This window comes from Salarias fasciatus, chromosome 20 (genome assembly GCF_902148845.1).
Source record: "Salarias fasciatus chromosome 20, fSalaFa1.1, whole genome shotgun sequence".
Classification (NCBI taxonomy): Eukaryota; Metazoa; Chordata; class Actinopteri; order Blenniiformes; family Blenniidae; genus Salarias; species Salarias fasciatus.
Window position 1 is genome coordinate 19,216,933 of NC_043764.1, and position 18,346 is coordinate 19,235,278.

The window sequence follows — 18,346 nt, forward strand, 5'->3', positions numbered from 1 at the left end:
CTGTGTTTGTTGTTGTATTGTATGAAAAATCTAAAGGTTGCTTAAAACTTTTACATACCAATGTATCTCTGTTAAATCTGTCCAAAAAAGTGGAAAAGCAACTTCTCAGTTCTTGTTTGCTGTTTGTGAGCGTTTATGCTCGCCCACTACATTCGCTCACATCCTGTGCATCTCCTGGGGGCTAAGCCCCCCTTTGTACTTAAAACCTAGTGACGCCTCTGCTTTCCACCAACCCTGTGAAAACCATTGAAAACCGTCCAGCTGATTGTTCATATATAAACCCAAGCGATGACACAGCAACACATCTGTGTGATCCACAGCTGCTCGGGGGAAGCAGATGTGTTTGAAATTACTCACATTTGTAATGAAAAACAATCTCCATCTGGCTAAAGGGAAGACATCCAAGTCATCGAAAACTCACGGTTTATTTCCCTGATGTTTTGAAATGTTTTGAACGGATTGAATGTTTGTTTTGATTTTGGATGTGCTGGAGTGATTTTGTGTGGACAGACTGATCCTCCCCGGTGTGTCCGCTAGGGCCGCTCCGCTCTCTTTTGTCTGAGGGGGGGTGGGAAAGTGAGAGAAGTCCGTGTACGGGCGAGCCGGACGAACCGAGCTCCTGTGGCGGTGAACTCACCTTTCTCCATGAAGTAAGCCACATCGCACTCCGTTGTAGATCAACGAATGAGCGCACTGTAAACAGCTAGCAAACTTGTAAATAACAGTTTCATTAGCCTGTTACATCGACTGTCTTTGAGCTAACTTGGCTAACGTCATTTCGTAGTGTTCACAAAGTAGGAAAAATGTCCTCAGTCACTCAGTGCAGCGAAGATAGCAATCGCGGCTGTGTGTGTTTTACGATTACAGTCATAGCGGTGACAGCAATCCGCCGAATACAACTTAAAGATTGAACTTTTTAACATGTAGCATTTAACAGCTAGCTAGTTTTAGCATCATCCAAACTTCGCAGCGATGGCAAAGTCAGTTTCCTATTCGAGCCTGCCGTGGCTCGGAGACAAATGTTTACGTTTGGTATGTCCAAAAGTAAAGGAAAACGAGAGATTGGGGACTGTCTGTACATGGATTTATCCCCGATTTTTTGACATAATGCTGATTTGTCAAAAGAGCCAGTAAAACAATCAATCGATCGGTGCTGCACGTCTGTTGTGAACTTTCCTCTCATCATCGAATTGGAGACGAACTTCGTCATCTCTTATAGCGGCTGTCCCAGTGCAGGCGACCTGATAGCTTCAATTAGCTCGAAGCTGTCGTAAACCAGATAATCGCTCACGCCAAGACCTCACAGGCGATCTGAAAAATCTCTGGTTGAATCTAAACCGTGCGTACTTTCCAGCAGACTGCCTGATATGCTTACAGCACCATCTCTCTTCCAGGTCAGAAGCCTGTTTGTCGTCCACGGAGGTGTAACCTGCTAACATCGATGTTAGCACCTAGCCTGTTCGTGTAAATGCTTTTCACTAGAATGGACCTGTTGAACTCTCAGTTCCTGGACAAGATGAACAATAACATTGGGAGACTGCACTACGAAGGTTAGTCTGCATTTTTCTACTCATTTCAGGCGTATTAAAAGTATATTGAACTGATTTCTGACTCTGATACCAAAATCGTTTGTTTTGGTTTGCGCTGCATTTTGACGCATGACTACAGCTGATTCCAGAAAACAACTGGATTGTGTGACGATGTGGAGTATAATGTTTGCGCTAACTTTGGGCAAGGAAGAGTAAATTACACTTTAAAAGTACGTAAATTGTAGTTATAGCTTGTAAAGTTTGATCAGTTGCCTTTGAATCAAACTAACATGCATTTGTGGGATGGCAGCACTTGTGGCCATGAGAGATTTGACATATCTTCTCAGCCATTACCAGATTTTCTTTTTTTTTTTTTTTTTTTAAACCAGAAATGTTTAAAGCATTGCTTCACACCTGATAATTAAATCAATTTTTTATGTTTTAAACTTTTTCATTTAAAAGTGTTGTAAATTGGACTGTTGCAGTGTACATTATCACTATATTTGATGTTACTTATCAGCACTTTTTGGAAGGACTCAACAGTTTTCTGAAATGCAACTTGTCAGGGTTAAAATATTCTGATAAGTTGTCTCAGAGATTTTGCAACTCACCTTTGCTTCATATTTAATATGTTGTAGTTCTGAGTTTGCAGAGCGTGGATGCAGCGTACATGGAAAACAACATGTTTCCTTGCTGATCAGTCATTTAGAACGTGTATATTGTGTATGTTAATGATACATTTTCGTCGTCATTGTGAAGTCTGAGTTTTTAAATGCAATTTCTATAATTATGTCTGTGTTGTCGACTTTTGTTTTGTCATTTCTTTATTCATTTTGTCCTTTTCTTTATTACTTTCCTTTTACTCTTGTGTGTGCTGTCTCTCCTTTGCTGGACGTTCCCTGAAGTGGGACCTATAAATAAAAGTAGAAGATTTAATCTAGTTGAAGCAACAAATCTGCAATCAGTACTCTGAACGATCAAGATAACAACTTTAACATTTACTCAAGAGCATGAGAAAGATATGATTTGGAGATTGAGCTTGCAGTGATGTTGAGCTGGATTTAGGTTTTATTATATGTAGAGCTGTTTTTAATATCAGATTTTGTTATTATAATTCATACCAACTCGCCACCACTAGACACTCCAACTTGAAAATGAACAGCGTGCCGTGTTCCTTTGCAGCTTATGAAGCGATCCCAGCAAACCTGAGAATTATAAAGACATGATTTATAACGGAGCCGTTTTATTTTCTCAATACATTGTATGAGTGGAACTAATGAAGGCATCAGTGTTTGATGCACTTGATGCCGGGTTCTCACTTAAAATTTACTTGACTGAACAATTTCCCGGTTTACGTGTAAGTAAAGCAGTGTCAACCAATCACGCCAAGCTCTCACTCGCACGTTCTCTGAAATACGTCTTTCCCAGTTAGGTTTTCTAGGACGGGACAAATCTCAGAGGTCTCGGCAAAAAGGTAAATACAGCTCCTCTATACCTGTGGAATTAACGACGCTCATGCTTTCCGCCTCCACCAGACGAGTCCAGGATGCCCTCCCTGTCCACCGCCATGTCCAACACAGCGGGGCTTCCTCCACACTGCCCCAGCAAACGGAAGTACGGAGAGGAACACATGGAGGAGCGGATCAGCTGTGACGACGACCACATGACCAAAATGAGCAGATTGTTTGCAACTCAATTGTGAGTAACTCTCACAAAATATTGATTTTACTTACAGCCAAACAAATCTGCTGCAAAATATTTTGTGTTACATTAATTCCTCCTTTGATCAAGACAATTTTATACGGGTTGTTTTCCTTATTCCAATAATAGTCGTTTTTATTTCTGGTGCTTAATCAGGATAAACGGCATCAATGCACTTCAAAAAGATTTGATGATCCTTAATCGGGATTTGCATTAAGTGGTAACTGAAGTTTTTATGTTTGTAAAAATGTCCGTGATCAGTCAGTGATTCAGCCTGAAATTGACGACATCATCGTGAAATAAAGTCTGAATGTTTTAACTGTGGAGAAATGTCAAGAAAACCTCCAGGCTGATCTGATTTTTGAGATAAATGAATAAACTAACACATCAAAGTCCAAACATCGGGAATTATGAATATTGCGTGAAGAAAGGAAAAAAAAACAAAAAAGCCATATCGTAGATCAACACTAATCAGAAAGTCTTTCTGGAAGTGGCCTGTTGGTGGTGCATGTAATATTAGTCTATCTGTGAATCCAGGGCCCGTCCCTCTGCTGGAGACAACCGTAACGAGCACTGGAGCCGGGGCCACGGCACCGTGGAGCGCATTACTTCCACCAACGGTCTCCATGGGAACCACCTGTACGCTTCCATTTCTGGCTATGCTGTGGAGCAGCCGCTGGCCCTGACCAAAAGCAGCCATGACGTCGGAGTCGGAGGAGTCGAGCGCTCCGTCATCAGCGGGACTGCAGGGCGGCAGCAGGTTCGTCTGAGTTAAGATGACCAAAAATCTGAATCGGCTCCAGGCCCGATGCTTCTGCGTGGCCTTGAGGAATCCTCTCAATGTGAAATCCTGCCCAGCACAGACTCCTGTGTGGGCGTCTGCTGGCGGACTGTGTGGATCTGTGTGGATCATGTGCTGCAAAAGCACAAAGCTGCTCCTTGTTGATGCTTTTCATCTCCTGCGCCAGTGGACTGTATTCTCCGTACATGCGCAGCTGCATGCATTTTCTGCATTTTGACCTTTTCTTGCTGCTCAGTCGAATAAATAAAAACACAGATGCAGTGCTGTAATATACACAACTGACATGCGACGATCTTGATTTAAGGTTAAAGGCATCAGCGCTGCAGAAAGAGGAACAGTTGATTGGACAAGCATTTTTTGTAATCACCGTTTTGACCGTTTGTTGAAACGTTGACCGCATGAGGTGATTTCAGAAATGCTGAACATAAATATTTACACTCACTGTGAATGGAAAAACAGTAAGAGGGTGACCACCGGTCAGGACCACAAATACATCAACATGTGTTTTGTACCGTTTTAGGAGCTCAATTAAGGAAAATGTTTTTTTATGTGTTCTGATTTTGAACTGAAAAACGTCAAATACAATCACGTCTTTGTAAAGCATTCATGTGTAAAGCATAAATCATTGAGATTGACTCGAACAAGTTTCCAGGTCTTCATATTCACAAAGGGACTTCTTGTTTTTTCTCAGTAGACACGTCAGCTTCTGTTTTTAACAGACACGATTTGAGATTTCAATCAGTGAAATGTTTGTCGTAGCTTTCATGCCTGCTAAGATTACTTCTGTCACAGTGATGGAGGAGAGGTGTTCCCGCACCTGCTAATTACCCACAATGCTTTTTTTCTTTTTTTTTCCCCCCCCTCTTCCCACAGAATCGGCCCTCTGTTATTACCTGTGCTCCCACCAGCAACCGTAATTGTAACCTCTCACACTGCCACATGAACGGCTGCTCTCCCAGCCCGCCCGCCGACCAGCGGAGGACCAACGGTAAGCTTTCATAATGCGGAGTGAGTCACCACACTGACGTCTCTCACCCATTGAAAGTTTCAGAAGCAATCCTGCTCCAATATTGTCAATTGTGTGCACTCGAATAGCAATGGATTTCTTTTTTTTTTTTTAAACTATGCTATAAAGTACAGGAATATTGCTGTAGATGTAGTGGAGCATCATGTTAGACTGGCTAAAATGATCAGAGACCAACGAAAACATGACTCCGCTCTCAACATAAAGCCAATTTTAATGATACACTCTGGTGTAATATACAGTGCTTTCTTTGACATGTTCACAATTTGCTCTGTGATCTGGCCAGTTGGAGCTTCTTGCAGGCCAGTCTGACGCCCCTGACTTAAATGATAAAACTATAATAAAACAAAATGGGGGAAAAAAAAAAACAAAACAAAAATCTCAATTTATCCTGTTGTATTTAATTTCTATATATAAAACTTATTTTTTTTGGTTCTTCCACTCATACCCTGACTGTAGCCAACACGGTGTGCGACCCTGTGATCGAGGAGCACTTCCGCCGCAGCCTCGGCGAGAACTACAAAGAAGCGGAGCCGGCGTCGAACTCGGTGTCCATCACCGGCTCGGTGGACGACCACTTCGCCAAGGCGCTGGGCGACGCCTGGCTCCAGATCAAGGCCCGGGGCGGAGGCCCCCCAACCCCAGAGGCTGATTCATGAATCGGAGGGGTCGATATTACAATCACTTCCTACGTGTGTATGCATGCATGCATGCGTATGCGTGTGTGTGTGTGTGTGCGCGCGGGTATGAGAGTGGAGATTAGCCACTGTCATTTCTTGCCAAGAATCAACTTCCTTTTAGCCAAGAACAGTGTAAGACATATGGTGCTGGCGTTGGCCGCTCACTGGTGGACCTCCAGGTCGACCCTCTTCTTAGAACACGCAGCTCAGATTTGACATCTGATAAATGTTTATTTGTGGAAAACACACAGTACAATCGTAGGTTTTATTTTTGGAAATGACGCTGAGATTCACAAAGTGACGGGCTCGTCCGGGAGCTTCTGCTTCCCTTTAAGCCTCCTTTCACCCGATAGCCAAAGAAGTCTCCTGCCTTTTTCCCCACCAACATGTAAGCCATAGGTCTAGTCTTTACTCTCATCCTAAAAAAAAAAATCACACTGCTTTTGAATCTCTATTACTTGAAAAAGACAGCCGGGTCTCATTTGCACTATTGCGTTCGAGAGGTAGCAGGTTACCTGTGTGGCGTCGGAACGGATGCATGTTGTGTTTTGAGATTGTGATAATGCAAGTCAGACTCTGGTCCCCCACCCCCCCCCCACCCCCCCACCCCCCACCCCCCACCCCCCAAGATTGAATAATCATCTTTATGTTGGTGAACTGGACGTATCCACTGTTCATAAAATAATAGTAGTTTTCTGTCTGTTCACTCACTGTGGGCTGATTACTTAGTGAACTAATATCAATCAAAGTAGCTCTCTCTAATTAGAAAGCATGTTCCGAATAGCTGGTTTCTATTACATACCTTTTATGCTATACTATATATTTACTCAGAATTTATTTTTTATCTGTAACATTTTAGAAACATTCACTGCTGGTACAGTTGTACTCAATATATTTTTTTGTATCCGGTTTTCATTACTATGTGTAACTGTGTAGCTGATCACCCCGCGCCCGCCCGCCCCCCCTCCCCTGCAGATCACAGCCTCTGGCCAGGTTGTCTGAATGCAGCTCAGTCGGCCGCGTCGCCTTTTGTTGTTCGGCGGAGCTGGACGCGATAGCTTTACACATGACTGAACACGGCTCAGTCCCATCTCCTCGTGCACATTTTCCTCGCAGCGGCTTTATTTATTTCTCGTGTCAACGTAGCGACCACAAATCTAACTCCGATCCGTTTCTTCTTCCCAACAAGTGAGGATTTCTGTTACTTTCACAGTGACGGAACTGTTAAATTTCCCTTTCTAAGATACAAATGTATCTTTACTTTCGGGCATCAACATTCCACTTTGCAGTCTCTTCAGTCACGTTTTAGCGAGTACTGTTACAAACATGTTTTTTTTTAAAATGAGGCGACGTGAGCTGCAGAAATGTATTTTCTTTAACAAAAAAAAGTGTTAGTTTTTAATGCAGTGGAGTTCTGTTTAAATTCGAATTTCCCTCTTTTGAAATTCTTCTATAGCAGCATAAATAACCCTTTAGTCAACACTGAGATGCGGTATTGTAAGGTTAGATTTTTTTTTTTTTCTTCAGTTAACTGTCTGTGAAAGCATACGTACATTTGTATTAATAGTTGTTACCTACACTATCCTGTCTTCGTATTTTTTATTCTACTCATCAGACTATCATTGCGCCGTGCGGAATGATCACAGATATTGTGTTGCTCCTCAGAGTAGTGTACTCACCTGTAGCCTGGGTGCTCATGTATCTTCTAACCATGTAAAAGTCGATTCTCTTCCCACAGTTGTTGTCGGACGAATAGCAAGTGCAGGAACACAACGGTTTATCGATCAAAGACTTTCTCGATGCAGCATCGGAAAGACGTCTGTGACAGTTTTAAGAAGTTGTTTTTTTTTTGTTTTGTTTTTTTTTTTTAGCTTACTGTGTGTACCATAGTTGAAAAGTTTGGGATTATCATTGGATCTGCTCGTTTGACACAAGCAGTTTTCAGTAATATGTTTTGGGGTTTTGGTCCGTTGTTATTTAATTTCTATATTTAGACTACCTGTTTCTAAAAGGGCGGTTTGCAGAAAGTACTTGTTCCAGGTGTCATCGTCGTAGAAGAAATGTTCACCTTTATCCTTATTTCTCTGGAAGAAAACACCACTTTTTTTGTACTTACATTTCTTCTTCCAAATAAACATATAATGTCCTATATTCACATGTTCCCTGTCATTTATCGTCATCATCACAGCCATTTTGAGGCTCGAGCAAATCTGTTTTTATGAAAATGTGCATTCTGTCTGGAACCACAGAGCTGCTTCCATCTGGTGAAAAAGAACGTTAAAATATATATTTTTTTCAATGGCAAAATATTACTAACTTATATAGTGAGCTGATGCAGTTAATTCAAAATATGCAACATTTTATTTGGGTTTTAACTTGAATATTTCCAGGGTGTTTAAAAAGTAGCTTAATGGCTAGTTAAGATCAAATGTAGCAAAATAATATCTTAGAAAATTGTGTCTCATTTGGGTGTTTCTGTCTCTTTAACACATTGTTTAATTGCTGTAATGTAACTCATTGCATTACAGCAGTTAGCACTTTCAATACTTTGAAAAAGATCTTCTTAATTTGAATGCTGATATTTAAATAAGATCTATATACTAATAACAGTATATTGAATTAGCATTAAAAACTCAGTTACCACCAATATGCTGTCAGATCTCGTATTTTGGATCTTGTCAGGATGAAAAAGTTCCGGGTTATTAGGTTAAGCCTCGGCTTGTAAAGAGGAGTTTAGTGAAATGGTAACTATTAAAATAACTGGTTTGTATAAACACTGCAGCGCTTTGTTGAGGGATTTGGAACCTCACTGATGCTGCATAAATAGATCTCCACTCTCTTTAGATGTATAAACCTGGGTATTTCTCGAAATGTCTTGAAAGCGTCTCTACACTGTGTCAATATGGACTCGAGTGCAGTGTTTAGGGATGTTATGACAGCTTTTTCCAAGAGATAATGCAACGTTGGGCTCATTTTTCACAGGGTTCATTCAGACTCGAGCAAACACATCCCGCGTTGCTGATAAAGTGTCCCGTGGACACAAACACCCACTGAGTGCATCTGCTCTGCTGCTGTGTGAGATTCCCAACATCTCGGTTAGGGTTGCTGTTGCAACAGCTCGAGTCAATATGAAGGAGGCGGCTCTGCTGATTAGAGCTCCTCTTTGGACCAAAGCAATCAAGAGTTATTGCCGATTCTATTTTCAGTGGACACTCGGTTCCACTGATGTCGATTGAAGGAGTTTATTAATGCACTTGTCAGACCACTTGGACATAAAGAGACACGGACTGTACAAATGTCCTCCTGCTCTAGATCAGAATGTCTTTGTATTAATGAGTCAACCTCTGGTGTTTGGATGCAGTTTGTCAAGTTAATATTCCAGCTAAAGTCTAGTTTACACATCTGTCGGCTTCGTTGAGTGATCTGAAACTAAAAGTAGTTCATGAAGATAGATCATCATATTTGCTTTTTTCTGTTAGTTTGACGTTTATTTCCACACGGAAGAACCCAACCGTAGCCTTAGTAAAGTGACTTTTAATAACTGCTCCGTCTGAGCTCGAAGCGCTGTGTTTTCTGCAGTATTGGCACAGTGAGGCGGTCTCTCCGGTCTCTCCACCTCCATATTTAGGGCTTTGTCCCACTTGAATCCTGTGATTCACTGATTAGGGTTTCCAGGAGAACATAAAAAGCCTGTTGACAAGGTGGTCTCCCAACAGCTGTAAATTTAATGTCTTTCTATTTCTTCCTAATCTCTGTGCATGTGTGCAATAAATCGCGCGGCCAAGTTGGCTCGTCCTCGACGAGCAGCTGACGGCTTCCCTTCGACGTTAGAGCCCGAGCCTTTTTTGTACCGAGTTGGCCATAGATTGTGTTTGTTTGATTATAGAGTCATGGCAACATGAGACTGGGTAATTACTGCTGGAAAAATCCATCGCTTTTAAAGTGAGAAACAGGCAAAAAAGAAAAAAAAAAGCTGCGATTGATGACTCACTGGTGAGGCTTGTTTCATGCAGACTTCAGCGTTGACCTAGAAAACATTTTTTGCACCCACATATTGTGGCATCGTGAAAATGGGATAATAGGAGTTAATATTTAGACTTGGATTAGCTGATTTCTACCCTCCCTTCCAGCAGATGGCGATGTTACACTGCTCAACAGGCAACTGCAAAATTTGCAGTCCCTGGAGATCAAACAAAGCCACCGTCCTGGGAAGATTGATGTGGCTGCAACATTTTTCATTATGTCTCTTATTGATGTGAAAATGTTCTTTTTGCATGTAAAACGGGACGAGAGGCAGAAGCCCTCTGCTTTCAAGCTGAGAGCAGAGTGCATCGTGGACGTCACCCAACATGGCTCCAGCTCCCAGACTCCTGCATTCAAGGATCGCTCCTGAAATTTCATAGTAGATGCATTTATGTGTTGGAGGCATTGTGCCAGATTAGCATAGCTAAATTTTAAGCTATAAATAGAGTCCTTAAGGGCTGAATGGGAATGGAAATGAGTATACCTCCACCTCAGTTTGGCAAATTTGAATTGACTGAGCACCATTCAAAACCAAAATCTTTAAAGTAAAAAAAAAAAAAAAAAAAACAATCTTTTTTTCTCCTTCTTCTTTTCTCCCCCCCTTCCTTTTTGGTTGTTGTTGTTTCTCTCACCCCTCGGGCTCAAATCTGCTCAAAAGCCCCTCCAACAGACCACTGCCTCCACAAGATTAGACTCCGCCATTCACCAACCACAATGCCTCTGCTTCTGCCGCACCATGCCTTCCAAGGAAGCCCGCTCTTGTGGGATTACAGAGAAGAGATCCACATTTTCCTTCTTTGCGCAAAACCCAGTGGCGGATCCCCACACGAGCACGCGCGCAAATACCAGGCCTCATCGGTAGTCAACAAGAAACTAGTGTCTAAATCAAGATGACACATCAGGGTCACGCCAAATTCGGCTTGGCCTCTTCGATGTGTGAAGGCCACGAGGAGCATGACATCTGTGCTTGCAATGGAGGGCTGGTCTCTCCATCTCTGCCTCCTGTTATTGCTGCTACGGGATGGACCCGGGCGTCGTCGAGCCACGCATATGTTGAACACTGTCCTCTCCATTTTGCTCGCCTGCTTACGTAAAGCGAGCGAACCAATGGGAATTGTTCGGCACCCTGGTCATGGTATGGAGTAATAATTAATCCAATTGGATAAATGCGCGACTTTACTACAGGGAAAATGGGAAAAGTGGCCCTTGCAGTGACACATATGTTGGCTTGCATATTGCTTACATGTTGGCCCACGCAAAAACGGCCGATAAGAGATCTCATTCGGTCGTTTGCATAATTCCGAATTTGTTGTGCCTGAATAGAATCGGAGGCTGCACCCCGATCCGCAGCATCCCCGAGTGCACAACGTCTGGGGAATTTGCATGATTGCCTGTAGATTATTTGAACATCATCTATTCCCCCCTCCTCTTTTCCTTATTTCTGTGGCTCTCCGCTGTGAAGATGCACACACATCCTTGGGCAAAAGAATCTAAAATAGATCATACGAGCAACTGGAGTAGATGCACAGGCACAGGAAGCAGCTCACGGGCAGACTTGAGTCATGCTGGCAAGATCATGCACCCTGAGCTGACAGCCCAACACACCCGATTACCAAGCACGTCATTTCTAAAATGCAACCGCAGCCTCGCTATAGGTCGTAAACAAACGCGGAAATATCGAAATCTAATGCACGTTTACTCGTACGAGCCTCTAAGATGCGGCATTCATTAAGGAGGAACGGTGTGTGCGCGCGTTTGGGGTGAAGTGGTGAACGTCTCCGGCTCAGGCTATTGTGGCTCATTCATTGTGTCATGTGGACTGCTGGCAATGGCATAACCTTTGTGGAGGGAAGGGAAGACAACACGGTCACTCTGGATAACAGTCTTGCAATGAACAGAAACAGACCCTGTCAGGCCGTCTCAACATCAGTTTTCAGCTCCACACCACCGCAAACACACTCTCCCGATCGCTCCTTGCGTTTCCCTCCCTTCGCCCCTCCGTCAGCGGCGACAGCTCTATCCCGATGAGGTCCTCTTGTGTGTTGCGTGCATGTGACGCTGATATGGCAGGCTCCCCTTTATGTATGTTTCTTCTTTACGTCCTTGCACTCTTCATGCTGTCTCAGCTCAATCTTTGACCTGTTTTGCAAGCACGCGTTGGGCCTGCTGTCTCGCCGTATGGCGCCTGTCACAGCAAGCGAGTTCCCACTAAATACAGTTGGCGTAAATCACATACATTTATATATTATTGATTTGTAAATGATTGATTTAAAGGGCCATCTGCTGCACAGTGGCGTGACTGTGTTGCTGTTTTGTTGTCCCTTCTAGATAATGAATTGCTTCCAATTAGGGCGGACAAACGATGGAATAATGCTTCATGTTAGCGAGACTCTGTATTCCATACCGGCCCAGGACCCCATGCGATTATTCAGATTTCCTCTCTTAAAGTATGAATAATGTGTATTGAGACGGTTGGTTTTTGGCGCTGAACAGAGATGTTAGAACCCTCACTGAGGTTCATTCTCGTGAGTCATTACGAGCCTTGTTAGGGCTCACGCCGCCGCCGCTGCTTGACTGGGCGGCCTTATTAAGGAAAGTGACCCAACACCAATATGAGCAGAAATGTTTTTCGCTATTTATTTATTTTTTTAATTTATTTATTTATCTATCAGGCATCTACTACTGTCTTCCATCGACCTATCTCTCTCCTCTGGTCTGTCTGCCCCCCCGCCACTTTGCCACAGCACTCTCCCCCACCTCTCTCTCTCTCTCTCACACACACACACACACACACACCGCCACCACTACCACTCCTCCCTGTGTGTTTGGCAGTCACACAGTTGGCCATGTGTGTGCTGAAGACGTTACATAATGCCCTCCTTTCACTGCACTCCAGATCAAAGAGAACAATCCAGCACAGAAAAATCGGCTACTTGCTGATTTTCTCCTCTCTTCCACCATCGCATTGTTTTATCAGACTTCAGTACAGTAGAGCGCATTATCCTCCGCTTCAGCATTCCCCTTCATGTTGAAAACCAAACAGAGCAAATGGGAAATGATCAGAGGTTCAGAGCAAAAGAAAAAAAAAAAAAAAAAAAAAAGGTTAGGGGAGATAGATGAAGCGCGACGACGGTGCATGTGTGTGTAGATCTTACGTCTCGCTTTTCATGTGCGTTCATTCAGCTGCTTGCTTTGTTACACGTGCACACACAGCGAAAGGTCAACTTTAACACACAGAAAGAAAAGGGTTATTCTGACCCCAAATGCCTTCTTAAAAATGCCAAGGAAATATTTCAGCGATCATAGTTTATCCAACTGTATTATTCCCATATTTCTGCCCCGTTTAATACATCTTCCTCCCAAAAAAGAAAAGAAAAAAGTGATGCAAGAATGATGAAAATATTTCTCTGGAAGCGTTTCCGCTTAAGTTTTTACCTAAACATTCCACCACACGCTCACAGACTAATCCAGGAAGGAAACAGTCAAGTGGGGGGAGAAAGGAAAACAAAAAAGCAACCCAGATCGCTTCTTTTTCTTGCTGAAACAAAGGTCTCTGTCAAGTAGAAGAAACAAGCAACACACAGCGAGAGAGAGAGAGAGAGAGAGAAAAAGAGAAAAGAGCAAGAGAGCATCAAACGCTGTCAGAGAGGCCGGGCCTGTCCGCAGCCTTGTGAGGATTGAAGTAATGAGCGTGTGCTGAGGGAACATTTACCTCCGATGCCGAATGGAGGCAGCACATTTTGGGAATCTAGGGTGCAAATGTCAAAATAAAGTGCAGCAGAAAAATAGCTGGAGCTGAAACCGTTTGAAGAAAACTGTGGTTGGTATCAAAAGGTGGAAATTTTAACTGAAAACCTTTTTTAAGGCTTTACAAATAAATACAAGTGCATATATATGTTGTCATTAGTAACTGTATAGTTTTAGAGGACGTCCAGACTGCTTCCACCATTTCTACCTTTAGCGTCTCACTGTCTGCGTTCACAGTGCAGCTCAGCTAATGTAGAAGTATTTCATTCCCTTCCAAACAGCTGGGATCAGCAGCAGTCCTTATCTCCTTTAAACCCCCCCGGTGACGGAGGCAGGTTCAGCGGTTTGAGGGAGCCGAGCGGCTGGGTTATCTCTGGCCCTCAGCCTTGGGGGGGAATGAGCAGGTGAACCAGGAATAAAAGCATCTTTAGGACACGGCGCAGGCTTTGCAGTGGTGCACAGCCGACCACGAGCCGCGCGGCCGCGGCGTCAAACGAATAGTGGAGAAATGGGAGAGGGCAAGGCTTCAGAGTGGGTTTGGCGCACAAACCGTTATCACACCTGACAGTGTCTGGTTTGGGATCCAGTGGTGCACGCGGCATACGTAAGCGGCTGGTCATCTGTGAGGCAGAGTGATAGGGTGTGACGTGTCACACGCCACATTAGGCCCAGCCAGAGGACGTGTTTGACAGAACACAGCAACTTCACTCCGGCACAAAGCTTTGTCTCCACTCATATTCTTGTCAGACCTGCTTGTTAGTTTCAAGCATGTATATGTATATCAATTTTTTTTTTTTTGCTAAAGCTGCTGTATCATACCCTTTTTTTTTATCATCCAAATAAAAGTTTGTAATATTACATTCACTTCACCGCTTCTATCTTTTATGAAAAAAACATATAGCATTATTATTTTGACATTTAAATATATGAAATCAGCTTGCTTTTAGTTTCAAATATTGTGAACGAAATGAAAAGACGCGCAGCCTATTGAAAGTGGGGATTCATCAAACACGTTTGTCCGACACAATTTTTTGCTCAAAGTGAGTCTTTGTGACCTTTCTATAGAGTTCAGTTCCACTCTTGACACACTTCCGCTGATGTGCAGGCAGTCCAGGAGATAAACTGGTTCAAACCATTGTGATGCAAACAGTTTGAAGTAATAATTTTCAAAAAGTTATGTATCAAGTGGCAAATTAACTGTTTTACCAATAAAAGGGGAAAACAGCAAAGTATTCTGCGTTATGACTCATCAGAAAGTGAACCGATGTAAATAAGACAAAGACCTGCTATGCGAAGTGTGAAGAAATGGCTTGTTGGAATGTAAATCCGGCATATTAAGTGCTATTCGCATGTGTCGCAATGAGTAATGTGTCATAAAACGTTGGAGGAGCTCCAAGCATCCCTTGAATACCGTCTTTGATAGAAAATCAGACATTAAAGAGAGGACGCCTGGAGAAAGTAGCATTAAAAAACTTTTAATGAGCTTCAGATGTTTAGGCCTGCTGAGTTGAGAAAAAAAAAAAAGTTTTAGGCACTTTTTTTGATCAAACTGAAAACAATGAAAGAAAAACAATCAGTCCTTTCATGCATGAGTAGCTTTTGCTTTTCTGGAGTTTTTCATTTCTGCAGACAGGTAGTACTGCTCTGTGAAACTTTTATGATTTTTTGTGTGTGGATAAAGCCTATTTTCATCGTCTTTCTCTGTTACTGTCCTGTCTGATGAGCTCGAGATCAGACTTCTTGCGGTTTAAGGAACTTCAGTTAGCTGCTCGATTTCATTATTACTTTCAAGAGCACTGTAATGATATCAAACATGTTTCATCTTTTTCACGTTAGTGTTTGTCAAGTTACTAAATACGTTCTTGGATGAAGTCGTTAGTTCTTTAAAAGGTAGTGGAACTCCTTCCCCAAAGCTGACAGCCTCTTCAGAGGGAACATAGCTCTCCTGCCGGTTCAGTTAAGATAAAAACAAGCTATTTGTCGGCATTCGGCACATCCTATTCACAGTTTACTTTACCAATTAAATGAAGTGATTTAATTTTGGGTGGATCATGTATCTGATCCAGGACCCAGGTGAACATTTTGTCATATTTTGCTATGTGTGTATGTAAATCACTGTGATGACTATTTGTTAAAAAAAAAGTGCAGCTAAATTGTCACTTTTAATTTGATATAAAAAATGTAGTGACTTTACTCCAATACATTTACAAAAAACAAATTATTTGCAACATTTGACAACTCAGTAACATTACTTGTACAACCTTATGATGACTTGTAAAACCCCCGTGCTGTAAATCCTGTCTTGTCCAGGTATTGAGATGAACTTGATGTCATCATCCAGATCTCAAGTAACATCTCAGCATTCAGGCACTGGAGCAGGAGCAGTAGATACCAGGAGAAGGCTTTTTCCTGTCAGGATTGCTTCCCACTAATTTTTGAATAGAGAGCTTTTTTTTTTAATGCTATTTGTTATGTAGTTAGATCAACATTTCCATTCTGGAATTTACGATATTGGTAACAGGGACACATTAAATTAGTAGGTTAAAATGAGATGCTGTCTAGATACGAAGACCTACAAGATTTCCCACCTCAGACCATTTATCAATTTTGTTTTTATTTTGGGAGCGGTTAATGGTCACATTATATCTTATGATGTGAGAAATTAAAAAAAAAAAAAAAAAAAAACATTCTGCAGAAACAGACCGAAGTGAATGAGAGAGAGGTGGGAGGTGGAGAAGGAGGTGGAGGATCATCCACACACTGAAAGCCCCTGAATTATATTCTGACAGCAAGATACACTAGAGATGTATTGTGAGAGGAAGTCAGTGTTGGGAGAGCACAGGAGGAACATGCAAACTCCACACAGAAAGGCCTGTGGATTCAAACCAGGACAGCAATATTTAATAAAGCTTTTTTAATTGGTGCCTTTTTAACATTAATAATGGCAACAGTGAGTCTCATATTATCTCTTATATTACCTTGTAACCCACAAGCTCTCTGGTTTGAATCCCCCAGGCAGGCCACCACTGTGGACTGTATGAGCAGCTATAAGTGGCCTAATATTATAGTAGAAATTAGTTCAATCAAATTTCCTTTACTTACTTGGCCCTGGGTGTGAGTGTGAGTGTGTGATGTTCTGCCTTTCTGCCTTATTGGAGTCATACCTGCCTAAACCAAACATTGTAGTCCCCACATTATCTACAACCTGGAAGAACAGGAGAACAAACTCCCTAAAGAAAAGAGGGTTACATTTGTTAAAAGTGGCTCATTTGACCTCCATCCATCCATCATATATGCTACTGTATTCAGTCTAGGCTCACAGCGTGCTGGAGCCATCATCATCGTCATCATAAATGACCACAATAAGAAAATATACCACATAAGATACATTTTAGGTATTTCAGTGAGTAATATACAGAATTGAAATGAGTTTGCATTTTTCTCTCTTTTTTTTTTTGTCTGATTAAAAGTCGAGCGCGTTGTGCATGTTTGTGTCAGAGTGAGCGAACATGTCGTGCTGTTCGGCTCTGTCTTGACCTCATTGACCCCCCGCTGTGTGTTTGAGCCCTGTAGTGCTCGGGCTGCTCCCACAGTGTCTTACCTGTCACTGTTTGGCTCCTGGGAGGGAGAGCGCCGAGCCGAGGCGCCTGAGGAGGTGAAAGGACAGACCGGGCGGGCTGCTGCGGCCCAGCCTGCTCCAACTCACTCATCAGTGAGCACGGCTCCCAAACCTCTCTGACAGATCAGAGTAGAAAGCATGCGCCACATCACAGCTATGATTCATTGCAGCCCCAAGTCCAAGCGAGCCCCGAAGGCCCCCGGACCTCTTAATCATCGTGTGCATGTGTGTACGCTGTTTAAGGAAGAGAGTGAGGCAGACAGAGAATGAATGAGCTTGTTTGCATATGACAGTGCTCCCATAAAAGTTTCCCATGTCTTTTTTTTTTCCTGTGTGTCAGAAAGAGTAAACTGCATCCTAACAGGCTCTCAAAATGTCTCCCAGAGCGCAGCACTGTACATGTCCGCTGTGCTTTTCCTCAGTTTTACGTTCATATTTGAGAAAGGGAGGACTTTATTCATATGGGTTGTCTTAAATATCTGTGTCTTATTCTGCATGGTTAAATTGTGCAGTCAAGGGCATAACTACATGACTGGAAATGTCATGCAACAGTCGGGATAACGCATGCAAAGCACGTGTGAAGGTCACTTGCTTGTATTTGCATATACGACTGTGCCAAAAGTGATCAAATTACCATTCGTTTGCACACACAAGCAAAGATTTTAACCTACAAATTCTACACAAAAAGCCATTCGATTCATCATAAAATGTATTATGCTCCCGTGCCTCAGCCAGACAGGAGTAGTTTAAGGACAAGAACTTTTCCACTTCACCTGTCCCTCACCTTCCACCTCACTTTCAGTTCCCAGCCGCGATGAACCGAGGAGACTCGGCCAACGTCCCGAGGAGCAAAGAGTTAAGTGTGTGCTGGCGCAATCTGACAGAACTTATTTAGAATGCAGGTCTTTACGAAAGCTGCGCCCGGAGCAGCTGCCTGGTCCTGTCTTCACACTTAACCACAGCGTTAGTGCAAATTCACATGCACGGGGCTGCATGCACACATGCCAACGTTTACACAAACATGCACGCATCTGGGCATGCATGCATTAATGCAAATACAGCTGTGCACATAAGCGCACCACATGCACGTGCAAATGCACGCCATTTTTCTTGCAGGGTACGCCCACACAGGTGCTCGGATGTGCAGCATCGCTCGTCAGTGTGGGTTACGATCCGGGAGATCAGCTGCAGAATAATGAAATTCAGTGGAACACAGAGTCT

The 18,346-nt window shown here is 42.8% G+C and overlaps 1 protein-coding gene across 1 annotated transcript; it reads left to right on the plus strand.

Moving 5' to 3' along the window:
* Positions 1–531: 531 nt before the first annotated feature.
* On the plus strand, positions 532–6,202 carry LOC115408521 (transcription cofactor vestigial-like protein 4). Its single transcript, XM_030119333.1, has 6 exons — positions 532–650; positions 1,395–1,550; positions 3,065–3,227; positions 3,768–3,990; positions 4,906–5,020; positions 5,516–6,202. The coding sequence occupies exons 2-6, from the start codon at positions 1,469–1,471 to the stop codon at positions 5,713–5,715; spliced, it is 783 nt and encodes a 260-aa protein (XP_029975193.1). The 5' UTR covers positions 532–650; positions 1,395–1,468; the 3' UTR covers positions 5,716–6,202.
* The last annotated feature ends 12,144 nt before the right edge of the window (positions 6,203–18,346 follow it).